Raw genomic sequence first — 26,702 nt, 5'->3', positions numbered from 1 at the left:
ATGCTCTGCCAAACCCAGAGCCTGGATCCATTCCCCTCCATGCCTGGACCCTAAATCTTGGATTGTCCCATGTGGTTGGAAAATATGCGCTCCCTCATTGCCCCAGTCATGTTTATGTCCTCCTGTATTGGATCTCCACGTTGCCCAACCATCTCTTGTTTTTTCCCCTTATCAACTTTTGTTGACATCCGTCTGGTATTTCAAAGCTCACCCTCACAGCATCCCAAGGGTTTCAGTACCACAGTCAATATACCTTCTATTTCTTAGAGAAAAAGGAGGCCCGTAAGCACAAATTCTTCTAAACATTGTAATCCCCCTATTCCTTTTCTTCTCCCTCTGTTTTCCTCTAAAGCACTTACTTATCATCATTGATGTACTTAATGTGTCTTGTTTGTTTTCTCTCTGTTTCTCTTTCCTTTTCCTCTAGGCTCACCTGTACCCCACTACCATTCTTTCCCCCTCTCCTGTCCTAAATTAAAAGTAATCTTTCTTCTCCAAATGCATGCAGTCTGCCCATTTCCTGTGGCAGCCCTTCTCCATTTACTTTTCTTGCTCTCTTCAAATGGAATCTCTTCCTCTTCATTGGCTTTTCCCACTTGTTCTATGTACTGTCGACTCTTGAATAATGTGGGCCTTAGGGGCTCCATCGACTGCCCCGTGTAGTCGAAAATCTGGTATAAGTTTTAACTCCACGAAAACTTACCTACTAGTAGCCAGCTGTTGACCTCACCAATAGCATAAGTATTTGATTAGCACATAGCTTGTATGTTATGTGTGTTTTATACTATATTCTTACAATAAAGTAAGCTTGATAAAAGGAAATGTTAATACTCTGGTGTCTCCTCAGATTGTATAAATCTTTTCGCCTTTTACTGAAGAAAATGTTAAGGAAATCATAAGGAAGAGAAAATACATTTATGTACTGTATTGTAAAAAATTCATTTATAGTTGGATCCACACATTATAAGCCAGTGCTGTTCAAGGATCAACTGTACTTTCTCTAGCTGTCTTTAGGGACACGCTGGGACCTTTCATGTCTCACTGCCATTTCTTGGAGGGGCTCTCTCTACCTGGTCTGCTTGCTGAGCAACTTCTAGAATAGGCATGGAAGCTCTCATGTCGTCATGCTATGTTTGAGGCCCGTGGCTCAGCCAGTTGATAACTGTTTGGTGTTGGGTATGTTACTTTATATTCTTGAGACTCTTCTTTGACAGTCAAAAGATAAGAATAATTGTTCTTTCCCATGGTTAGCCTACAGAATAGAAAAAAAATTAAAATGCATTGCATCTAGGAGGTAATAAATAACTGTTAATATTATGATCTTAAATATCAGTCTCTGCTCCCATGTCATCTGCTGTGCAAGGTCAACTTTGAATAGTGTTATTTATGTTCATTGCACTCTATTCTTCTTTAAAGCAATTATTATTCTGATTCTAAATTAGTGGAACTTCCCAGTAAGTTTTTCGTCTTTCAGAGGAGAGACTCCCATTTTTCTTTCAGCTTTTCCAGTCTTTTCTTATTCCTTTTTATACCAGTCTTCTTGTATTTAGGACTACACAAATGGTTTGTTGAAATATAGTTCGTTCCCAGTTTTATGAAGTCTGGTTCTACAAAACACATATGCACATAACCCATGTTAATATTCCCTCGTTTGTTGCACTAAGGCTAAGTAACAGATCCTAGGTAACAAATGCAAAAGTATCTAATTTTTCTGGAATCTGGAATTTTCAGAATTTTCCATATTACTGTTGGTTTTTTTTAAATGTTTATTTATTTTTGAGATAGAGAGACACAGGGCATAAGTGAGGGAGGGGCAGAGAGAGAGGGAGACACAGAATCCGAAGCAGGCTCCAGGCTCTAAGCTGTCAGCACAAAGCCTGATGTGGGGCTTAAACCCACAAACCACGAGATCATGACCTGAGCCGAAGTCGGATGCTTAACTGACTGAGCCACCCAGGTGCCCCTCCATATTACTGTTTAACCTGCTGAGTTAAATGTAGGTACCAGGGAAATTTTGATGACATGAGAAGAAAAGTAGAGGATATAGAAGTAAAGATCAGAAGTCCTATCTCAAATTGCATTTCAACACCTGATTTTAAAAAATCATAAGAAATAGGTAGAACAGCAGAGAAATGGAATCAAAAGCTGCTGAGAAGGCCTGTGGCTAACATTTATGGGACAGAACAAGAGATCAAATGGAGGCTCCAGCTATTTTTTGTCTCACTCTGACTCTGTCCTGTGCCTTGAGAGCTCCCCCATGGTGGCATCCTAAACTCCTCCCTGAGTGGGTAAGTTCATGTCCAGTGAAAAGCTCAATGGTTCTGGTTACTGGGATCTAAAGGTGACACTATTGCTGATAATTCATCTGGTGTTTAGGTTAAGGGCTAACCATGTGGCCTGCTTTGGAAGCATTTTCTGTTTTGGGGGGTGGGAGGACGGGCTTATAAATTCGTTGGAATCCTAAGTCAGTGTTACCTAACATGTGAGTCATGGTCTCCTGGGTAGCTTTGGAGTTATGACAGGGGTTGGCAAATCTGAATGGTTTGATAGCATTTTCTATAGACCATAAATATGTCAAACTCATCAACAAACTTTTACAAAGATACATTGGGTTGAATAAAATGCAACTTCATTTTATAGTGTTTTAATATCAATGAAGCTTTTTTATTATTATGTACATTTTAAAATCAATGAATCCCAAAGGGTAGCTATCATTATGTGGCTGGTTATTTTATTACTATATATTTTTTTAATTCTAGAAAATGGATCAATCTACAAAAAAAAAAAAAACACCATTGAGAAAAATGAATTTAGTATTTAAAAGAATTTTAAAGAGTTTAACTAATGCTCTCAGGGCTGAACAAATGCAATCTTGTGTTGTCAATTATACTTTTGGGATGGGGAACCAGCCTAAAGGGTTTACTTGACAGAGGAAGATTTTATTTGATTCCTCAGTGACTCAGGTCACAGAATGTTAAATGCTTCCAGGCTGCTTTTAGAGTGAGGTTTCAATAGAGGGGTGGGTAAGATGTGGGAAAATAGGCCACATAATTTAGTTTTCATTTGTGTCTAATAATTAAGAGAACATGTGAATCATTTTCTACTCTAGTTAAATCCATTGCATCCTCTGTTATATCCTAGATCAATATATTGGGCAGGGTTCTGATAGGAAGCAGATGTCACACTCCAATTGACACTAATTACAGAAGTGTGGACAGGATTCAAGAAAAGCAAGATGGTTTGGTGCCTCGGGCTAAGCCTAAAGGGGAAGAGGAAGGAGCAGTTCCTGGAATCTGAGGAGACTGTGGTATAGAGAAGGCCATGTGGCAGGAGCTGTGGGATTTAGGAGAGGAGTTCTGTGGGGGTGCAGGAGCCTGGGGAAGAAACACCCCGAGACCTCTCCCTTCTAACCTCTGCGTCTCCCTTTGGACACTTCCATGACAAGAGGAGGGCAAGGGAGCCAGGACACAAAGTGAAGGGACAAAGGATGGAGCGACTCTGGAGGGACAAGTGGAAGATACTCAGCACAACCAACACTACGTAACATATCAGGTATCTGTCTTTTACTACATAAATCGTGGGGGCGGGGGGGGGGTAAGGGAAATCGTCTCTGGGTTTTATATGATTATGATTATGATTCAGTTTATGATTATGTGCAGTTGTGATGACTTAATTCAGACTGGCTAAATCCTTCAACTTATCTGAGTCTTAGTTTTACATCTGTACAATGTGGATAGAAGATCTCCTTTCCTAGGTTGTTCTCAGGTTTCAGACATTTTATGTAGATTAGGATGCAGCAAAGTCAGTTTGCTAAAGACTTTAGGGCACTAAGGAACCTTTGAACTGAGTCAGCTGTCATCTTTGCTCTTGCCTGTCAATTACTAAGTGTTCACTACATGTTCTGTGTGGAATTTATATTCTTGGCAGTTTGTAAACTAGTTGGGAATGTAACTTAGGGGGATATCGAACCTGTGTAGTCAATGAGCATTGACTGTAGTCTGTTCTTAGTATGTCTTACACATTTTACTATTTATTTATCTTGGTGCTGATGTGACCAGTAAAATAGACATTTATTTAAGAGTGGTATGAAGCCTTGATAACTTCTTGGGTGTTTTGTTTTATTTTTATCATGGTGCTATGTTTTCTCCATCAAAGGAATACTAAAAACACACTATTTGGTGGGGTGAGGTCAAGAGAGACTTTTTTGTGTGTGATTCTAAAAGGAATCTTGTACTTAAAATAGTAAGAGGGGCGCCTGGGTGGCTCAGTCGGCTAAGCGTCCGACTTCAGCTCAGGTCATGATCTCACGGTCCGTGAGTTCAAGCCCCGCGTCGGGCTCTGGGCTGATGGCTCAGAGCCTGGAGCCTGCTTCCAATTCTGTGTCTCCCTTTCTCTCTGCCCCTCCCCCATTCATGCTCTGTCTCTCTCTGTCTCAAAAATAAATAAACGTTAAAAAAAAATAAAATAAAACAAAATAGTAAGATACATAGGAATAAACCTAACCAAAGATGTAAAAGACCTGTTTTCTGAAAACTATAAAACACTGATAAAATTGAAGACAACACAAAGAAATGGAAAGACATTCCATTCTCCTGGATAGGAAGAACAAATATTGTTAAAATGTCTATACTACCCAAAGCAGTCTACACATTTAATACAATCTTATCAAAATACCAGCAGCATTTTTCACAGAGCTAGAACAAAAAATCGTACAATTTGTATGGGACCACAAAAGACCCCAAATAGCCAAAGCAGTCTTGAAAAAGAAAAGCAAAGCTAGAGGGATCACAATTCTGGACTTGAAGTTATATTTCAAAGCTGTAGTGATCAAGGCAGTATGGTACTGGCACAAAAATGGACATATAGATCAATGGAAAACAATATAAAACCCAGAAATGGACCCACAATTATATAATAGACTAATCTTAAACATAGCAGGAAAGAGTATTCAGTGGGAAAAGGACAGTCTCTTAACAAATGGTGATGGGAAAACTGGATAACAACATGCAGAGGAATGAACCTGGACCAGTTTCTTACACCATATACAAAAATAAATTCAAAATGGACTAAAGACCTAAATGTGAGACATGAAACCATAAAAATCCTAGACAAGAACACAAGCAATAACTTCTTTGACATCAGCCATAGCAATTTCTTTCAAGATAGGTCTCCTGAGGCAAGGGAAACAAAAGCAAAATGAACTATTGGGACTACATCAAAATAAAAAACTTCTGCACAACAAAGGAAACAATCAACAAAATTAAAAGCCATCCTACAGAATGGGAGAAGATATTTGCAAATGACATATTTAGTAATGGGTTAGTACGCAAAATATGTAAAGAAATTATATAATGCCAAAAAACAAATAATCTGATAAAAATGGGCAGAAGACATGAACAGACAGTTCTCCAAAGAAGACATCCAAATGGCCACAGACACATGAAAAGATGCTCACCATTACTTACCATCAGGGAAATGCAAATCAAAACTAGAGTGAGATAGTACCTCACACCTGTCAGAATGGCTAAAATCAACAACACAAGAAATAAAGGTGTTGGTGAGGATGTGGAAAAATTGGAATACTCGTGCACTGTTGGTTGGAATGCAAACTGGTGCAGCCACTGTGTAGAACAGTATGGAGGTTCCTCAAAATGTTAAAAACGGAACTACCTTATGATCCAGCAATACATTACTGAGTAGTTACTCAAAGAATATAAGAACATTAACTCAAAGAAACACATGCACTCCTATGTTTATAGCAGCATTGTTTACAATAGCCAAGATATGGAAGCAGCCCAAGTGTCCATCAACTGATGAATGGATAAGGAAGATGTTGATATATAATGGAATATTATTCAGCCATAAAAAAGTGAAATGTTGCCATCTGCAACAACACTGATGGAGTTAGAATAATGCTAGGCAAAATATGTCAGAGAAAGACAAATACCATATGATTTCAATCATATGTGGAATTTTAAGAACACAAATGTGCAAAGAGAAGAAAATAAGACAAAACAAGAAACAGATTCTTTAAAAAATTCTTTTTAAGTTTATTTATTTATTTTGAGAGAGACAGAGCATTAGTAGGGGAGGGGCAAAGAGAGAGAGAGATGGAGAAAAAGCATCCCAAGCAGTCTCCACATTGTCAGTGCGGAGTCTGACACGGGGCTCAATCCTACAGACTGCAAGATCATGACCTGAGCCAAAATCGAGTCAGATGCTTAACTGACTGAGCCATCCAGGTGCCCCCAAACAGATTCCTAATTATAGAGAACAATTTGGTGGTTACCAGAGGGAAGGTGGATGGGAAGACAGGTGAAATAGGTGAGGGAGATTAAGGAGTGCACTTGTCATGATGAGCACAGAGTGATATACGGTAATGTTGAATCACTATATTATATACCTGAAACAAATATAACACTGTAGGTTAACTAACTGGAGTTAAAATGAAAAAAAAAAAAGGAAAAAATTGGTTTCTGAGGACAAGTCTTTCCCTGTATTGCATAACAAATTGAAGAACCTAGTGGTACCAGTTCAACAATGCCTTTACAGTGGAGAGTCTCAGGGGCACCTGAGTGGCACCTGAGTTGGTTAAGCATCTGACTTCAGCTCAGGTCATGATCTCGCCATTCATGAGTTGAGCCCCGCATCAGGCTCTGAGCCTGGGGCCTGCTTTGGATTCTGTGTCTCCCTCTCTCTCCTCCCTTCTCCTGCTCATCGTGCTCTCTCTTTTAAAAATAAATAAACATTTTAAAAAATTCAAATGGAGAGTCTCCCCTTTCAAACTCTTAGTGCAGATAATACAAATTGCAGGGTAATGCTCCAATATAGGAATGGAGATGAAATCTGGAGAATAAAATTTATTTAATCCTGAATGCAAATCTTTCATGTTTAGCAAAAATAAGAGAGGCTATGTCAGCTCCTTGCTCTCTGTCAGTATCTCTGGTATGACCCAGCCAGCTCTTCTTGTCTATCTATTCTACAGGCAGAATTTGATCAAAAGAGGATGCCCCGTGGACCCAGACAAACCTGATTTCACATCCTGGATCTATAAGTATCAGGTGAGTGAATTTGGGCAATTTACTTCTAACTGGGCCTAACGTAAAAATATACACATTGAGGGGCGCCTGGGTGGCTCAGTCGGTTGAGCGTCCAACTTCAGCTCAGGTCACGATCTCACGGTTCGTGAGTTCGAGCCCCGCGTCAGGCCCTGGGCTGATGGCTCAGAGCCTGGAGCCTGCTTCCGATTCTGTGTCTCCTTCTCTCTCTGCCCCTCCCCCATTCATGCTCTGTCTCTCTCTGTCTCAAAAATAAATAAACATTAAAAAAATTAAAAAAATATATATACACATTGAAAAGTTATTCTGAGCTTCAGCAAGACAGATTGATATTATGGGGATGGAAAAAAAATGTCCTCCTTGGATGCTATGGCTCTAAGAACTCTCATCACTTTAGTGCTTACAATTTCAAGGCTGGAAGGACCCCTGGTAATCTCCACTTTCCTTTCAAAGAGGGAAACCTAAAGAGATTATAAGACATACCCATGGTCATAGAAGTGGTTAGTGGTAAAATTCAGACTGGAACTCCATCCTTTCCTGAAAGTGAAATTGGTCAACAACAAAATGTGATGAGGAATCGAATTGAATTGAATGCAGGTTTTGAGAATCTAGCTAGTGGTATACACTGAGCTGATAGTGAGACTCAAAAGATGAAGTCAACACAACCAGGAAGATGCCAATCTAGTCGAAGGAGAATATAACCACATCACAAAGTTTGATGATGATCCAACACAGAACACAAATACAGCGAGCTATAGATCCAGAGATGGGAGAAATTTAATTATGTCTGAGGTAGAAGACATAATGAAATCTACCTTGTAGTTAAAAAGATCGTATCCTTCCAGCTCTTCCTACCTGCCCCATTATTTATTAATAGAGCAAATATTTCTGTATCCATCTTATGTAGTAGATGCTCTCTTTGTAGTTACGGAGAAACTAAAGTACAGGTTTCCCTGTTATTTCAAAGTAGAGTGTTCCTAGGAAACATTTCATAAGCTGAAATGACATAAAATGAAGAAGCAGTTACCATTAATTTACATGAAAAATTTGAGTTTTCTCAGATGCAAAAAATAACCTCTGCTAGGCCTTTCTGATACCTAGGGCACATCCTGCTAATGCATGCACAAAATACAGACAAAGCGCAGATGCTCAGAGACCGTGTTCAAAGCCATGGCGCCTCGACGCAGAGTGTAGTCCTGGGTAAGGAACTTGGCAGTGCCACTCGCTTGCTGCCTCCTTAAATGGCCGGCTACGAAATCAATACGGAACGCTATTTTCATTTCTCACCTTTTCCCCTAAAAGCAAACATCCTCTTCGGATTTCTTTCAGTTAGCAAAAACTCAATGAATTAGTACCACATGAGGTACTAATGTGGGTCTTCTGTAAAAGCAAAGTGGCATAACATGAACTTTCGAAAAGCGGGGGATACCTGTACTCCTAAAAATTTTGCAGTTAAGGATCTGCAGGGAGATGTGCTGTAGGGGGGACACGGCCATCAATTTGGTGTTGATTTCCCCAAGAACAAACCAAGTGCAGAAGGCCCCCTAATTGTCAGGACAGCGGGTAAGATAACCCTCAGTGTCAGTGGGGCACCTGGCTAGACCTCTGAGGCAATCCTTCAGCAGGTGCACTAACACTTTAAGGAGCTGGAACGCAGCAATTCCTCCTCTAGTTCTCTGCTCCTCCTCCGCCCTCCCCCCTCCTTGCCTCCAAGGCATTGTGGGCCACGCCCCTACGCGCTGGTTGGCCCTCACAAACATGATGAAACTTCCCGCACGCATTACAGGAGCTAGGCCGGTATAAAGTGAGAGGACGCCCGGCCGCCCCGCCCGCCAGCTGCAGCCCCTACCTGGCACCTTGGTCACTCCACCCGCTGGATCCCAGGTAAGCCAGGCCCTGCTGCGGGGTGCAGCGTCCTTCCAGGGTACCCTGGGCCGCCCCGGAAGGGGGAGGGGAAGGAGAAGGAGAAGGAGGAGGATGCGCGCAGTCTGGCTAGCACACTGGTGGGCAGAGGCTGATCCGGGCGCCGGAGGGCTCTGCGGCTCCCACCCGTAAAGGGGGCGGGGCCGATTGTTGCGCACCTGGGAGCCGGCTGCGGGGTAAAGACCCCAGTCTGGCCCTGCAGAGGTTGGGATCAAGTGGAAGGCAGAGGGGAGGCCGGGTTGCAGCCCACGTTGGCCCTTGTAAATTTTACTGTTTTTAAAAATTACATTGCATCGAAGCCTGTGGAAAATTTTGCAGTCCGGGGGCCCTGCTGCAGACTGGCCAGAGGGTGCACGTGGCTGGGGTGCAGTCGGAGTTTCGGGACACACAATCGCTTGGTCCTGGTCTCAAGTCTGTAGGTCCAAGCCTAAGGGTCTGTACTTAGCCCCTCACCACTGGTCCCTCCATCTCCCCTCCCTGCCCCACCCCCCAGCCAGACTGCAAGACTCAACAAGTGACTTAATGAGCAAATCCTGCCTAGAAGACAACTGTTCAGGGCGACAGGCGGCACGGTATGCGAAAAAGCAAATGAATGAACATGCCTTTCTCAGTGGATATCTGTTCTGTAGGGCTGGTTTCAGATTAATGTTACTATTTTGAATAAAAGGACAGTTTTCTTCTGGGCCCTTGGCCTACATTATTTCTTCTTCCTGGGTACTTGAGTAACAATTTAACAGGACTCCTAACTCTTTTTTTTTCCCCATTGATTGGCCACGTTCCTATAAGATTACTTAGAAGTAATTTAGGTCTTGGACCTGTCCAGGAGTTGGTTGCTGATATCTTAAGGTAAAAATAAAACGAGATGGTGAAATTGAAGTGGTTGGTAAATAGCATAGAAATTAAATGCATTGGATCAGCACAAATTCAGTACACATGTAACTGTTTTGAGAACTTCAAAGGCAGACTAGTCCGAATCAAGGTCTGGGGTAAGTATAAAATACGCCAGATGTTAACTTCAGTAGAGAAAAGCAATATAAAATATCTTGTCGATAACTTTTATGCCTGATTACCTGTCAAAATACTATCTTTTAGTACATTGTGTTAAAATAGATTTAAAAACTTCCCATTTTCTCATGACTTTTTTAATGGAGCCACCAGCATATTGAAAATTACATATGTAGCTCACATTTCTACTGGACAGCACTGCCCTAGAAGTTTATGAGGAAATAGGGAAAATTACTGGGAGCGGTAACAGCAGTTGGAAAAAGCATTGCAAATAGGACCTTTGCAAGTGAGACTGATTCCAACAAAAATAGATAACAGTTTTAACTCGCTATTTCCTGCTGGAGAAGTGTGCTTCACTAATATGTGTTGCCCGTCTTTCCCCTCTAATTTAGTGCTTAGTGTGTGTTTCCTATAACAGGCTTAATAATGGGATTCACTAAGCAGCATTAGGAAGACTTAGGGAAATGATTCACTAATGACGACCTCTTGTGATTTTCAAAGTACTGTCTCAGCCCATTTTTCATTGGTATGGAGTCAAAGATAGATGGCTTATCAGTAGTCCTCTCACCTCAATCTAAGTGAATTTCCCCCTAAATCTCAAATATCTCATTAGAGGCTATTTGCCAGGTTCATGGAAGGGACTGCATAGAACATGTGCTGCTTCATTTCCAAGTTGTTGGAATCACTATCATTTTTTATTAATTTGATATGGTCTCATTAAAAGGCCAAACAAAGGTTTGGTTCATTTAGCTGTGCATGTCCTCAGAGGATTGCTCAAAGTGATTGATGTAACTTGAAAAAATATATGTATTATATGTATATTTTATATAGTATATTTATATTATATATATATTATATATATATATTATATATGTTTATATATGATTTTTGTTTCAAATTAGGCATTCACTGCAAATTTGCATTTAAAAAAACCCAAATAGTTCCAAGTTATTTTGGTAAAATAGCTGTTTTGAGTTGGCAGCATCTAAATAAAAAGCCTTTATTTCACAATTGAGAATATAAAATTGCAAAGTAACATTCGCAGGAATTATTTGTTTGCTTCTTGGCCTGTAGGGATGGCCAGCTTGTTTTTCAGAGATGTTCTTGCTGTTCATATCCCACCTATTTTGCTTTCTTATGGACCAAAGCAGCTTTGAGACAAAAGTATTTGAGGACATTTTTGTCATTTAGGACATTTTGATGGTGAACATTATGTATCTCTGTCAACTTAAAAATTTCTTTTTGTAATCGATCCAGGGTATCTAATGTCAGATAACATGCCTTTTGTCTCTTTAGAATTTCTTTTATCACATTTGAATAAATCACTTAGAGGTAAACTAGAAGTTGTGAAATGCTTGTAATAGCTATGTATCTTAACATTACAAGAGCAGTATGTGTGATCTTTCTTACCTGCTATACTCTATGTGCAGTTAGTACAGGTAAAGAGAGGACATTTAATTGTCAGGAGTCCTGAGAGGGGACTGTAGTAGTAATCTGGGGAGTCTATTGGATTTTTGAGGGCTTCTGACATTCTGGGATGGAGAGAATGGGACAGGGATCTCTCACTAGGTTGGAGCCAGCCTGCATGTATATCTGTATCTTGGAAGTAAACCTAGAATGTGGCCTGACTACCCCGGCTAAGGTGAGCCAAGTTCTAAGGTGAGAGAGATGCAGGCATTGACGGGGTGCTAAACTGCTTTAGCCGGCTGGATGTGAAGGTCATGCATCTTTTCTGAATACTTGTAAATCAATTAAATCAGTCTCAACTCCTGTGTGCCTGCCAGCCTAATGCTATAGATCAGATGGTTTAAATATCAGTCTTTGAAGTAGTTTATGCCAGTTTTTGGAATCAAGATTTAATACAGACTTGGATATTGAATATTCAACTTGTCTGCTTTTCTCTCCATAGAGAGCCCCTAGCTCCATTGCACCATGTGTGGGATTTGGGCCCTCTTTGGCAGTGATGATTGCCTTTCTGTTCAGTGCCTGAGTGCTATGAAGATTGCACACAGGGGTCCAGATGCATTTCGCTTTGAGAATGTCAATGGATACACCAACTGCTGCTTTGGATTTCATCGGTTGGCAGTGGTTGACCAGCTGTTTGGAATGCAGCCAATCCGAGTGAAGAAATATCCTTATTTGTGGCTTTGTTACAACGGTGAAATCTACAACCACAAGAAGGTAAATAAACCAGAAGATATCTGGATGTGATTAAACCTCAGGACTAGTTGGTTATAATAATTTTATATATTTTGTATAAAGCTTTTTACTTTTCACACAGTTTCCATGTTCATTACCTCATTTGCTCCAGTTCTAAAGATAGATAGGGCACAGATGCACAAGGAGTTCAAATGGCCTGGTCACAAAAAAAAAAAAAAGAGAAAATGAAGATTATAATTCTTTAACTCTTAGAATTTTTTTTCCTGTCATGAATTTGAATATTAATTAGAGCCTGTGTTTGGTACTGGGGATACAGTAGTAAGTATGAGACATAGGTCTGCACTCTGATGGAGTTTATTCCATTAAAAATCAAAAAAGACAAAAAATCCTTGTACATAGGATAGATATTCTGGACAAAAAAAAAATAATATGGGAGATCCAATGTCAGCAAGGGTGGTCAGAGAAGGTCTTTTGAGGAACTGACACTTGAACTGAGACCTAATGGATAATGATCAACTAGTGGGGCTGGGAACAGCATTTCATGCTGGGGGAATAGCATGTGTAGAAGCCCCGAGGTAGGAAGCAGCCCTGGGATTGTCAGATGTGATCAAGGGGTAGGTAGGTGGGCAGGGCATGACCAGATCAAGCAGGACTTGGCAAGGAGTTGGAATATCATTCTAAGAGTAGGGAGACTGGAGGACTTTAGGGCAGGTATGGAATTTAATAGTTTGGAGGTAATCATACTGGTAGCTTTTATATAATGCTGCCCTTATGACATTTATTGCTACTGTGTACTGACTGCACTTAAACAGAGCCACAGGACAGAAGAGTGCAAGGAGTGATTTTTTTAGCAGCATTAAAATTGGAACAGCTTTCTAATCTGGTGAAAGCTTACTCAGGATGAGAGTGGTGAGGGGGTGGAAATTCTGACCCCAGGGAGCCAAACTGGCTAAGAACCTTCCAATCTGGAATTATTTGGCTAGTGTTTCATAAATTTTTTAATGCAAAATTTCCAAGTTATTTTTTGTTTGCCACCCTCCTCCCCAACTTGTAATTTTGAAAATTTAAAACATATAAAAAAGGACAAAAAAGAAGAACAAACCAAAAAAAAAAAAAAATAGAACAAATAGAACCTAGGTTATTTAATTGTTAATGTTTTGCCGTATTTGTTCTATTTCTTTCTGTATATACACCTAGGCATTTAATTTTGGGCTGAATCATTTTAGAGTATAATGCAGATATCGTGACACTTTACTCCTAAATATGCAAGCATTTACCTCTTAAAAATTAGGGCCTTCCTCTACCTAATACCAATACTATTAAACCCAAGAATCAATAAAATCCTCTAATATTGAGTTCAAATTAAATTTCTGCAAGTGTCACAAAAATGTCTTTGTAGCTGCTTTGTTTTGTTGAAGCCTGATAGCATTCATACTTCATACATTTAGTTGTTAGGTTCCTTGGTATTTTTTGAGTCTTGATATACATCTGTCATTCATGGGGAGGTATTTATATTCTAGCCACCATTAGGACATTTTTATCTCTGGACAATAGCTTTTACCATTGTGTGTCATCTCCTCATAAGATTACTTTTAATAATAGGCTTCTCATTTGAAAAGTTTTTATGGTTATTCAGCAGATTCCTTTCAGACATTTATTAAGAGTATATAGGCATGATTTTTCTAGGTGCTTGGAGATGAAATGGTGAACACGAAAAGTAAGAATGGAATTTCAAGCTAGTGAGAGTACAGGAGGTACTTACAGGAGGTAAGACTTCTTTCTTACCAAGCCAAGTTAGTGCCATACACACGAGAATGCTAGGTTGTATTATGGCAATATTAACCTTTCACCTTAAATCAGATAGGAAATACCTTGTGTAACTTGAACAACATTGCTGCTTTCATATATTTTGTTGAAAAGTTACAAAATAGTAAATATTTCACAAGTATTTTTATTCTAAATTACCAAATATATTGTATTTTCAAAAGCATAGAAATTCCATTGCATCTACCAATCATCTAAGCTTCTGTTGCGTGAGCGGCCAGAAATCTGTTGATGAGGAGGATGGCCATTTTACATCTGTATAAAGGACACTGCAACATAAGCTCCAAAGCCCCTCCTTTTTTTTTTTTTTTTTTTTTTGGATGAAAAAAAATTTACCTCTAATAAAATCCAGCTAGAGATGTGCTGGGTGTGGAGGAAGAATAAATGAAGGAGAGGAGGAATCTGAGTAAAGGCTGGGGCAGAGAGGAGGCTCTCTCTCTACAGGGATCATCAGGGGCTTGCAACCAGCAAGTCAAGTGGCAGTGTGATTTCTGGATGGTGGCAGGATACAGGGACTTTTATCTAACTACAGCTTTTTTTTTTTTTTTAAGTTTATTTATTTTGAGAGGGGAGGGGGGGGTAGAGAGAGAGAGAGAATTCCAAGCAGGCTCTGCAATGTCAGTGCAGAGCCCAATGTGGGGCTCGAACTCACAAACTCTGAGATCATGACTTGGGCTGAAATCAAAAGTTGGACACTTAACTGACTGAACCACCCAGATGCCCTCTAAGTGCAGCTTTTACCTAAGTGTGGTTTCAGGAGAGTGCAAAGTGGAACATGGGAATCATTAACCAGTAAGTTACCTGCAAGATTTAGCCAAAGAGCAGTGATGACAGTAGTGGAGGATAGATTTGGGAAGCTGTTGCTTACTGAAATCACTGAATGCTTTGGAGGGTATATTTATTCTTCCGATATGTAAGTGCAAAAAGGCAAGCAAAAGACCGCTTCCAAACCCCACCTGCTAGTGACAGGATCTCCCCTGATCTCTCTCAGAGGAGGGAGAGGTCAACAGGAAGTGGCTTTATAGTCACTCAAGGCAGCCAGAGCCCATGGTTTGGGTCATTCTGTGAGTGCTAATAGAAGTTTCACAAGTGATAGAGTGAGTGTGATTGTGAAGCATGTTTATAGGTCATCCATATACAGACATATAGATTTACTTTGTGAATTTTAAAAACATGTTCTGAATGTTTAAACTTAACCAGGATTTCCCCGTGATTTTGTTTATAGGAACCTCTTCTCTCTCCATGGTCAGTCAAAAATAGGAGTAAGCACAAAGAAAGAGCAACTCCAAGGATTTCTCCCCCTCACAGTTGGCCAGTGGTGATGGAGAGCCAGAGCCCGGTGTAATGTAATCAGGCCCTCTCCCTCTGTGCTGAGTGGTCATGATGGTCACTTTGCTGAGCCCATGGGGCATGTGGACTACTAAAGCTCCCCTGTCATTTTCTCTATCAGTAAGAAGTAGTTTAATGCCACTGCAATGGTGGGAAGACTGAATATTCTAGGCTTCCCCTGGGGGGCCATCAGCTTTATCTGGACCGTGTGTCTTCATCATTGTGATGGAGCCATTCATCAGGGAATAGTACCAACTGTGTGTGTCCTTTTACTTTCCATTTTCATAGGCAGGTCTTTGAGACTGAAATGGAAAAACCTCAGCTGATCCTATATTCCCAAACCAAAATATTACAGTTGGGGAAGACACATTTTTACTGTCATTGCAACCTCTTTGCTTAACTGACATACAGATGTAAACATACATGTATTATAGACATAGGACATGTATAATGGGCATTCCTATCCTTCCTGATATGTATGACTGTTTTGCTACATTGCCTCTGCTTTTCATTTATCAGAATGCAACTAAAATGTGCACATTTAGCTTTATGCTGTAAAGAATGAGCAGAATTGTGAGTTCAAACGAGTTGTATTTTGATAATGCAATGATTCTTCTAAATAACTAAGGTGCGTGATTATCGAACATAGAAATGTTGAAGCAACTTTGCAACAAAAAATTATTAGCGGATGCACAAGGACTGTAACGTTAACATTTTTTATTTTGCTATTGCTTTTACAAGATGCAACACCATTTTGAATTTGAATACCAGACCAAAGTGGATGGTGAGATAATCCTTCATCTTTACGACAAAGGAGGAATTGAGCAAACAGTTTGCATGTTGGATGGGGTGTTTGCATTTATTTTGCTGGATACTGCCAATAAGAAAGTGTTCCTGGGCAGAGATACTTATGGAGTCAGGCCTTTGTTTAAAACCATGACGGAAGATGGATTTTTGGCTGTGTGTTCAGAAGCTAAAGGTAATGATAGAATTTGTCTGTATGTATTCATTATTACTCTGGTTTTGTGTTCTCCTCTTGATCATATTTGCAAATCCTATGCTGGGCAGTCCAGAAGTTTTTGAGTGACTGTTTTTCAATGCTTTTGAATAGCATATCAAAAACTAATCGGTTGATGGTCCTCCCTGCTTGAAACTTTTTAATTAATCCTCATCCCCCATAGGGGTTGTGTAGCTCTCTTGAGGTCCGCTTGCTAGGCAGGAATCTGGGTCCAATCTGATCTTTGAATTCAGTCTGACACAGAAGATGACTGGGCTGACAAACTCAAATTGTGACTCGTAACGAGAATTTAGATAGGCTGTTCCCACTTACAATAAAACACTGGTTTTTAATCAGAGACCATGGTGATGCCAGGTTGTTTACTCCCTGTAAAAACTTTTGAAGAAATTTAGATTATACTGTTTAACACACAGTATATAATAACTAGTTCTGCCATTACCTCATAGTGGGTCATTTTGCTTGTTCAAGGACCAGAAATCATGGCTGTTTCCTTAACATACCTCAGTGATGACAAAGAAATGACTGCCAGGGTATCATAACAGTAGCAATTTCAAGTCCATCTTCTTGCTTAATGTGTCTTTTCTTATAGAAAATAGATTTTCTTGATCTGAAATTCCAGCCAGGGAGAAGAAATTGAATGTTGGGGATCTTCTTATTACTTTGAACTACTAGAAATCAGTGTAACCTTAGGGTACATCTCTGTACCACTGTTCTCTCTCTAGTAAGTAGGTGGTAGCATTTGGGTTCATTCTTCCCTATTTTGCTTATATAATGGACATGTGTTTATATCAAAAAGGGGGAATAAACAGGAATTGAGAGGATAGTAAGTAATGGTGAATTGTATCTTGAGTAAAATTAACATTTTGAATTTGTAGGTCTTGTTAACTTGAAGCACTCCACAACTCCTTTTTTAAAAGTGGAGCCTTTTCTCCCAGGACACTATGAAGTTTTGGATTTAAAGCCGAATGGCAAAGTTGCATCAGTGGAAATGGTCAAATATCATCACTGTAGAGATGAGCCCCTGCATGCGCTCTATGACAATGTGGAGAAACTCTTCCCAGGTAACAAAGCAAACGCCCACCCGCCTGTTCCCCGCCTGTCTCTCCCAAAGGGAAAAAAAAGTGCTACTTTCTTGTCATTGGAATGGTTCAAATCAGAAGAGCTCTTTCCTATTTAATTTGGAGGTGGCACATGGGGATTTGGCAAATTCCACCCTGGAGCAGGTGTCATCATGATTGATACATGATTGTCTGCCTTGTTTCAGCAAATAATTCAGCCCAAGATTTTCTGGAACTGTTGATTTGCTTTACGTGTTTATAGGTTTTGAGCTAGAAACTGTGAAGAACAACCTCCGGATACTTTTTGACAATGCCATAAAGAAACGCTTAATGACAGACAGAAGGATTGGCTGCCTTTTATCAGGTGAAGTCTATTAAAAAGCCCAATTATATTAAGCACATATTTAAGTAAATGATTTGTAGCTATCCCTGAGATTTTGACTATAAAATATTTATGATTTAATTTTCCCTCCATTATAGGACAAAAATGTTTTCTGTAAGCTGCATTTAATATTCATGGCAATAGAGCAGCTTCAGGTTACATTCTAATTATTGGTATGAGTGAGCTAATAAACATTTTTTAGAATTGTGTATGGTGACTTTTGACCAATTCAAGTACTGTAATCATTATGTCAGGTTATGTGTTAGATTTTTCATAATGTTGATTTTCGGTTTATAAAACTTGGGGATTTTTAAATTTTTTTTAAAAATTTTGTTTATTTTGAGAGATAGCGTGTGCAAGTGGGGGAGGGGCAGAGAGAGGGGTAGAGAGAGAATCCAAAGCAGCCTCCATGCTGTCAAGCACAGAGCCCAAAGCACGGGCTCAATCTCACAACTTGCGAGATCATGACCTGAGCCGAAATCAGGAGTTGGACGCGTAACTGCCTAAGCCACCCAGGTGCCCCTAAAAGTTGGGGATTTTAAATAGCAAAACTCTAATCTTGGTGCTTAATGGGATTGTAAATCGTATCTGTTTCTCGTAAGCATGGCATATAGCCAGTGTACTTCCCGTCTTGCTCATAGGGGGCTTAGATTCCAGTTTGGTTGCTGCCACCCTGTTGAAGCAGCTAAAAGAGGCTCAAGTACAGTACCCTCTCCAGACATTTGCGATTGGCATGGAAGACAGTACTGATTTACTCGCTGCTAGAAAGGTAAGACACTGTCCTGCCCATTATGTAATTGGGACAGACATAAGGATAAAAATCTAGCCACTAATTAATGATTCTGTACTTACACTGTATTGACTCAGATAATTGTTTTAAGTTAAATGTATTAAAATAAAATGAAATGCGTTGTTGAGTATCAAGTGTGTCATACACTGTCCTCTGGGTACTTCTACTAAGGCTCATGCAATCCTCATAAAAACCCTGTGATAATAATTCTGTCTTTTTTAAAGTAATGGTATAGTGGTTGTGACTGCATGCTTTGGAGCAGAATGCTGGTTTCAAATCCTACCTCCAACATACGATTCCTCACTTATGTAACGGGAATGACAGTATCTACTATGGGATAGTTTCGAGGTGAAAATGATAGAATTCATGAAGTGCATAGGATAGAGCATAGCCTGTAGTAAGTACTTTGTAAATGTTAGCTGTTTTCATTTCTTATAAAGCACTGTGTTTAGGATTATGGGCAGAGAGGACCTTGTACATACACATTCCGTGTTTGGGAGACTTTGTTCCTACTCTGGCAGAATTTACAGGGAATGGATGAGTGCAGTGTCAAAGCAAGTTGATCAGTGCTAAAAGAATCCAAAACAGCCAAAGAAAAAAGAATGAGGGGAAGGCATTTCCCTTAGGAATAACATCCTGAATGTAACATAAACCATCGATGGAGGGCCAATAGGGGGCCGAGGTTAGAGTGGGGCCATGTTGGACTAGAGAGGGAGGAAGTGGGTGAGGTAACTTAAGTGTGGGGTGGGGAGGGAGGGACACAACTCACTGGAAGCCTGTGGACAGTTAGGTTGAAGTCTTGGAGTGGGAAGAGCTGATGGGCTGTCTACCTCTTGGTCAAGTCAGGGCAGAGACTGGGGGAGGCCAGGAAACCTAACTGGGCTGTGTATGTGGTGACTAGAGAATCATTTCCTCATATTTTGCCTGATTTGTTTTTCACTATTATTAACTTATAATGTGTTGTGACATGACAGTATTCATGTTTCATTTTCAAGGGCAGTGCTTATAACAAGTATATGGATATTTCTTAAATAATCAGGTGGCAAATCACATTGGGAGTGAACACCATGAAGTCCTCTTTAATTCTGAGGAAGGCATTCAGGTCCTGGATGAAGTCATATTTTCCTTGGAAACTTATGATATTACAACAGTACGTGCTTCAGTAGGTAAGGTATTTTACAGTATCTAAAAGATTTTTAATCCTGAAAAGAGTATAAGGTTTAAAAGATTATTTCGAACACAGTTTAAAAAACAATACTTAAGAATGAATGCAAATAAAAATCTTAGGTCAGCAATACTTTAAGACCAGACCATTTAAGAATTCCCCCCATCTTTTTTTTTTTTTTTTTTTTAATGTTTATTCATTTTTTGAGAGACAGACACAGAGTGTGAGCAGGGGAGGGGCAGAGAGAGAAGGAGACACAGAATCCGAAGCAGGCTCCAGGCCCTGAGCTGTCACCACAGCGCCTGACACGGGGCTTGAACTCACAAACTGTGAGGTCATGACCAGAGCCGATGTTGGACGTTTAACTGACTGAGCCACCCAGGCGCCCCTCCCCCAATCTCTCTTGGAGAGGAATAAACACATAAACTCCCCCATTTATGGTGTCCCTACAGACAGTCCTTTACTTACCATGGTTTGACCTGAACAATTTTCGACTTTATGAGGGTGTGAAAGCAATACACATTCAGCAGAACCCTTACTTTGACTTTTGAATTTGGATCTTTTCCTGGGCTAATGCCATGCAAAGGATTCTCTCTTTCTCTCTCTCTGTCCGTCTCTCTCTCTCTCTCTCTCTCTCTCTCTCTCTCTCTGTCTCTCTGTCTCTCTCTCTCTCTCTCTCGATACTGGGCAGTTGAGCTGCAGTTCCCAGTCAGCCAAGTGATCACAAGGTTGAACAACTGAAAGACTTATAACCATTCTGTACCCACACCCATTCTGGTTTTCACTCTTAGTACAGGGTCAGTAAATTACATAAGATGCTCAGTGCACCATTCATTACCAAGTAGGCTTTGTGGTCTGTGATCCTGCCCAACAGTAGGCTAATGTCAGTGTTCTGAGTACATTTGGGGTAGGCTAGGCTAAGCTATGATGTTCAGTAGGTTAGATGGATTTGATGATGTTTTCAACTTAAGTGGGTTTATCAGGGTGTAAGTCGAGGAAGATCTGTATTTATATTTCTCCAAAGAATAGATGCACATTTCTGCACTCCTCACTCCCCAATTTCTCTGCATATAGTTTCTTGGGCTATATAAGGAAATAGGTCTGTGTTGTAACTAATTTATGTAAGGAATACTCATATATACTTTGGTAACTATTCTATCATATGACTTATCAATCAATAACTTTACTGCCCAGCAAGCAATGCTAGTTTTGTCCTGTGGATATATGGCAAGATCAGAAGTATACTCCAGTGTCGTTGAGCCTCTAATGTACTACTGGCTGAGATATGTCTCTCTTTTAAGAGACTCAGAATCTATCTGATAAGCCTCCATTGCAAAGTTTAGGGCATGAAAATATTACCACAGGGGTGATATTGCCCACAAGAGAACTAAATTGGTTCTTGGAGTGTAAAAAAGAATTTTCTGTATACAGTGGCCTGTGGGCCTCCAAAGGGCCACACCATATAAACAGATTTATAGTATATCCAGTACTCATATTTCATTGAGAAGGCAATTAGGAAAAAATGTCTAAAAAAGTCTTCCTAGATCGGTGATCATGAAAAAAATGATAAAGAACAAATACTGGTTTACATAGATTTGCAGCCGGAACCAATGGCTCTCTTTTAGTAATTTACATAGTATTCTTAACCACCTGTGAAATTTGGTGTTAGGAAATAAAAGCCTAAACTACCAAAACTCCCAACTTTTATTATTTTTGTATGATAATATTGGTATGAAAGTTGTGAATTTGTTTCAGATATTTGTCATTGTTCAGTTTGTCAGAGTTCTAAGGTGGATATTCTTGGTCTAAAAGCATTACAATTTTAAAACCCATATATAAAATTGTGGAATAAGGGGCACAGTGGCTGTGGCTCAGTCGGTTGAGCGTCTGACTTTGGCTTAGGTCATGATCTTTTGATTCTTAGGTGTGAGCCCTGCATTGGGCTCTGTGCTGACAGCTCGGAACCTGGAGCCTGCTTCAGATTCTGTGTCTCCCTCTCTCTCTCTCTCTGCCTGTCTCAAAAATAAATAAACATTAAATTTTTTTTAATAAATAGGTAAAATTGTGGAATGATTTTGGGCTGTTTCATTGCAACCGTACAACTTCTGGGTAAAGTATATAAAAATTAGCTTATAGATAAAAGGTCATTATTTTGGAAATTACATTATTAATACAGAGTTCAGAGTAAAACATCATTGTTTCCAAAAGCTAAATACGAGACATTTTTGGTGGCCAGTTATGTTGACATCAACAATTTCTGTCTGTCTACTAAGGTATGTACTTAGTCTCCAAGTATATTCGGAAGAACACAGATAGTGTGGTGATCTTCTCTGGAGAAGGTTCAGATGAGCTTACGCAGGGTTACATATATTTTCACAAGGTAAGCTTTCTGACATGGAGGGATATTGGTGCTGGGTGAAGAAAAGTGGTTTGCTCTCGTCTGTCTTAACACTTGAGTATCTTGTGACGTATGTGAGGAAAACTGATAGTGTCTGCTTTGTATTTCTTTTGGGGGGGGGGGAAGAAGTCTTAATGTGAGATAATCTCCATTTTTCAGAACTGGTGAAGCAGGAGAATCGGGAGTCTGACTTTTCTGAATCCCCTGTGGCAGCCTGGTTACTGCCCCGGGCGTCCATTTTATCGCCTGACAGCTACCTGTTTGGTGTGCAGGAAGGCCTGTTTTAGCAAGTAGGGACCCCCTTCCCCAAACTTTGTTTAGCTTTCCGTCTTACCCCCACTAGAGCTGGAATACGGGAAAGAGAAATGAACACTGTTCTGTGTGCACAAGCAAAGCTGTTGGTGTATTTGTAACTTCACCTGTTTATAAAACAGGCTCCTTCTCCTGAAAAAGCCGAGGAGGAGAGCGAGAGGCTTCTGAAGGAACTCTACTTGTTCGACGTTCTCCGGGCAGATCGCACTACTGCTGCCCACGGGTAACTCGGTAGTTTGAGAAGCAATCGTTAAGACAGCCTCAAAAATCAAAAAGCTCAATGGCCAATTTCTTTTTTCAGTTGATTATACGTTTGTGCAAAGTATGCCTTTTTTTTTTTTTGAAAGAGAGCATGAGTGTACATGCACACATGAGCAGGGGTGGGGGAGAAAGAGAATCTTAAGCAGGCTCCATGGCCAGCACGGAGCCCAACTTGGGGCTCGATCTCACAGCCATGAGATCATGACCTGAGCCGAAATCAAGAGTCAGACACTTAACCCCCTGGGCCACCCAGGTGCCCCACAAAATATGACTTCGATAGAGAAAACAAAGCTTGTCTCAAAGCACTGTTCTGGCATTGGTGAGGAGACTGTAGGTTGTTTTAGATGGACTTCGTCTTTAAAGCACAGCCACACTCTGCTACCATCAGAACAACCGAAAGGGAAGGCAGGTGCTGCTCTTTTTAAGACTTTTTAAGAGAAGTTAAAGCTGACACAACCCCTGTAACAAGTGTTGAGTGCCTACCATGCCTGTTTGATACTGTGGTGACCCTGCGTGGGCACAGGGCAATGAAGAGCTGGGAGGGTTGATTAGATTATAAACAGGTTTCTCTATTTCTGGTTGCCTGAAGTTTTCACTTTTTAGCTAGTCATGTTGGAGAATTCAGAACTCTTACTGTAGGTGATAAACTACATTAAATATTTTAGTTGCTTCCACGAAATCACACTTAGATTAGAAAATAGTCAGATACGGTGTGGGGAAGGAACTGAATCTATGGTTATTCTATCCATTTGCCTTAACTAGAGTCACCAGGATTCAGGAAACACGATGTGGCCTTTGATGAAACACTGTGGAACAGGGGTATATACTGCATGTTGTATGTAAATCATTTAGTAGTAAACAATTCTGAATTCTTTAGTTTTCCATAGGACAAGAGATGGCCTCACCAAGAAAAAACTTTGAGTCAGAAAGGTATAGGAAAAGTATGTTCTTAATGATGAGATCACTCATGTTTCTTACCATTTTCTGCTTTTTGAGATGTGCATTTAATTGTTTACAGAAGGGAAAGTAAAATTGTCCATTTGTTTCACTCTCTGGATGAGGTAATACATATTGTTGGGAGTGAAGATTTTTGCTACTCACGCAGTAGTAAAGAACAGTCAGGAGGACCCTAAAAATGACTTTTAGTCTTAACATTACGTAGAGGCTATAGTTGAATTGCTAAGAAACTCTCAAGGAGAATCTAAAAGGACAGGCACTAAATATCCATTTTGATTTAGATTTTTCTTTTCCCCTTTAAGCCTTGAATTGCGTGTCCCTTTCCTGGATCATCGATTTTCTTCCTATTACTTGTCTCTGCCCCCAGATATGAGAACTCCCAAGGTAGGTGAATTGATGCACGATGAAAACTGTCTATTGCTATTCAATGTATTTGGAATTTTTACTGCCATTCCTTTGTTTTCATGTCAGAATGGGATAGAAAAACATCTCCTGAGAGAGACATTTGAGGACTCCAATCTAATACCTAAAGACATTCTCTGGCGGCCAAAAGAAGCATTCAGTGATGGAATAACCTCGGTTAAGAATTCCTGGTTTAGGATTTTACAGGAATATGTTGAACATCAGGTATAAGGTCTTTAAAAATATTTTCTGGCATAGGACAATTTGGATGTAGAATGGCAATCACTGTTCATTTTGTATTTCATTTAAATGTTTTGTGGCTGTAGGAGAAATTCCTTGTAAACAAGAGTTTTATAAGAATTTCATAACATTTGGGGCACCTGGGTGGCTCAGTCAGTTAAGGATCTGACTCTTGGTTTCAGTGCAGGTCATGATCTCATGGTTTGTGAGTTCAAGCCCCGCATCAGGCTTTGTCCTGACAGTGCAGAACCTGCTTAGGATTCTGTCTTCTCTCTCTCTGCCTCTCCCCTGCTCATGTGCTCTCTCAAAATAAGCAAACAAACAAAAAAAGAATTTCATAAGATTTAAGTAGCATGAAGGATTATATAGTAGCATCTAAAATTCAAAGAGCAAGAGAAGAGACTTACCAATCATCACTGACCTTCATTTAACATTTAACACCTGCCGGGTGCCAGACATTATTAGTCATAAAACACTCAGAGCCACCGTGTATTAAAATTATTCGCAGAAATGTTCCTTGAAAGTTGCTGCAGCTGTGTCTATTGTTTTAGCATTTTCTAAGTGATGGGTGATTCAAAGGGTCTCTTGCACAATTTACAGTCATGCCTTTTTATATCTTTTGTTGTTGGGAAGCCATATTAAATACAAGTGTTTCTATGCCATTTAACAAAACCATTTTGAATTTATATTCTTACAGGTTGATGATACAATGATGGCGACTGCAGCCCAAAAATTTCCCTTCAATACTCCTAAAACTAAGGAAGGCTATTACTACCGTCAAATCTTTGAACGCCACTACCCGGGCCGGGCAGACTGGCTGACCCATTACTGGATGCCCAAGTGGATCAATGCCACGGACCCTTCTGCCCGCACTCTGGCCCATTACAAGTCAGCCGCCAAAGCCTAGGCACTATCTGAGCTATCCAGTGAAAGGAAACATTCCTCCTGTGATGAGTAGGGGGCTTGGGGGCAGGAGGGGGAGCAGTGAGCATCAACCATTCCAGCTTGTTGGGCATGGAAAAAAAATAAAAGTCTTGAATCTGACACAGTGCTATAGTCATTTATATTCATACAGCCCCTTCCTTAGAGGGAGCTAGAAACTGAGCAGCTTTTACTGTATCCCAGGAAGGTAGAGAGTGAGCTTAGGAAAGGAGGAAGCAGCCTGTCATTTGCAGGAGTCCTTGCCTCTTCTTAGCGTGGCCTTTTCACAGCTTCCCTCTCTGTTCTTTTTGTATTCACAGCAGCTGGCGAGGCAGGCTCTGTGGTGCTGAGTCCGTCGTGGACGTCCCTGACAGTCTCTTGTAAGACAGTAATTCATATTTTCATTTTTCCGGTGGAGCCAACACCTCTTCTGGAACTACTATTCTAGATCCGAGATTAGCATATTGTTAGGGACAGTCAGTAACTATCATAGGCCTTGCAGACCTCTGTTGGAACTGTGTAAAAGCAGCCATAGACAGTATGCGATCAAGTGGCCAGGGCTGTGCTCTGCTCAGAGTTTATAGAAATGGGCTGGATTTGGCCAGTGGGCCATAGTTGATAGAGCCCTGTTGTACAGAAACAACTCAAGCCAAGCATTTCTGATAAAAGGAAGAAGCATTCTAAACCCAAGAGGGAAAAGAGAAAGTAGAACAAGGAAGCAGTCAATGAACAAGTAAAAGATTCTTGTTTGAATGCATTGGTTGTGTAGGGACCACATTTTGAAATACCCTATAAAGATGAAGTAGTAGGAAGTTTTGATGAGGAAACTGCTCGTGTGTGTGCAGGTCAACATATGAATGTTTGATGGGAAGAATGAGTGGGCTAGAGTTCAGCTAGGAAGTTAGAAGATAAGGACTGTCTGAGGCTAGAGGCCCTCACTGAAAAATGTAAAATGTCTCTAGACAGCCGAGGAAATGCCGTGAGTTAATATTGGAAGATTCAATGATAATCCTGTATTTGTAGGTGCTTGAGGGGCCTCAACCTGGCATGACTTGGTTCCAGGCAAACCTGTTCATGGTATAGCCTCATCCAGCCAACGTAGGTGACACCGAGAAGGCACGAGAAGCTAGGTGGTGGTGGTTGGGCAGCGTGCATGGCAGGATTGTAAATCACAAACTGTTTTTGAGGGTATGAGCTGTTTAACTTGAGTGACTATCAGAGCTGGCATACTCAGGTACCACTCAAGAGTTCAACAGTAGAGGTACTCAGTTCAGCCAAGTTCATAGCAGTGAATTCAGTCCTGCAGGTCAACCCTAACCACAACAACTTGGTAAATGGCAAGCAGCACATGAGATCTATCAGAGGTTCTTGGCACATGGTATAAAATTAACTTCTTCTTTTGCAACTGAAATTCTAGAAGTTTAAAGAAATGGTAGCCACTGAAGCATATACACACGTGACTCAATAGCTCCGTACTGGCCAAGCCTGTTTTCCTGGCC

The 26,702-nt window shown here is 40.4% G+C and overlaps 1 protein-coding gene and 1 long non-coding RNA gene across 3 annotated transcripts; one reads left to right on the top strand and one right to left on the bottom strand.

Moving 5' to 3' along the window:
• Positions 1-896: 896 nt before the first annotated feature.
• On the bottom strand, positions 897-8,997 carry LOC125929933 (uncharacterized). The gene is made up of 3 exons (XR_007460001.1): positions 8,908-8,997; positions 8,346-8,438; positions 897-1,252 (listed from the first exon to the last, which is right to left on the bottom strand). It is a non-coding gene; the product is annotated as an uncharacterized LOC125929933 (long non-coding RNA).
• ASNS (asparagine synthetase (glutamine-hydrolyzing)) lies at positions 8,853-25,395 on the top strand. 2 transcript variants are annotated; one of them, XM_049641504.1, is made up of 13 exons: positions 8,853-8,942; positions 9,475-9,553; positions 11,896-12,167; positions 16,041-16,278; positions 17,193-17,378; positions 17,638-17,739; positions 18,399-18,526; positions 19,587-19,713; positions 21,986-22,092; positions 22,545-22,645; positions 23,943-24,024; positions 24,112-24,267; positions 24,980-25,394. In XM_049641504.1, exons 3-13 carry the CDS (start codon positions 11,919-11,921, stop codon positions 25,187-25,189), a joined length of 1,686 nt encoding a protein of 561 aa, XP_049497461.1. In that variant the 5' UTR covers positions 8,853-8,942; positions 9,475-9,553; positions 11,896-11,918; the 3' UTR covers positions 25,190-25,394. The 2 variants fall into 2 exon arrangements, with proteins under 2 accessions (XP_049497461.1, XP_049497462.1); XM_049641505.1 differs by lacking the exon at positions 9,475-9,553 and having other exon boundaries at positions 24,980-25,395.
• The last annotated feature ends 1,307 nt before the right edge of the window (positions 25,396-26,702 follow it).

Source organism: Panthera uncia, chromosome A2 (assembly GCF_023721935.1).
Source record: "Panthera uncia isolate 11264 chromosome A2, Puncia_PCG_1.0, whole genome shotgun sequence".
In the NCBI taxonomy this organism is placed as follows: Eukaryota; Metazoa; Chordata; class Mammalia; order Carnivora; family Felidae; genus Panthera; species Panthera uncia.
The sequence above is the reverse complement of the archived record's forward strand: the minus strand, read 5'-3'. Positions and strand labels throughout refer to the sequence as shown.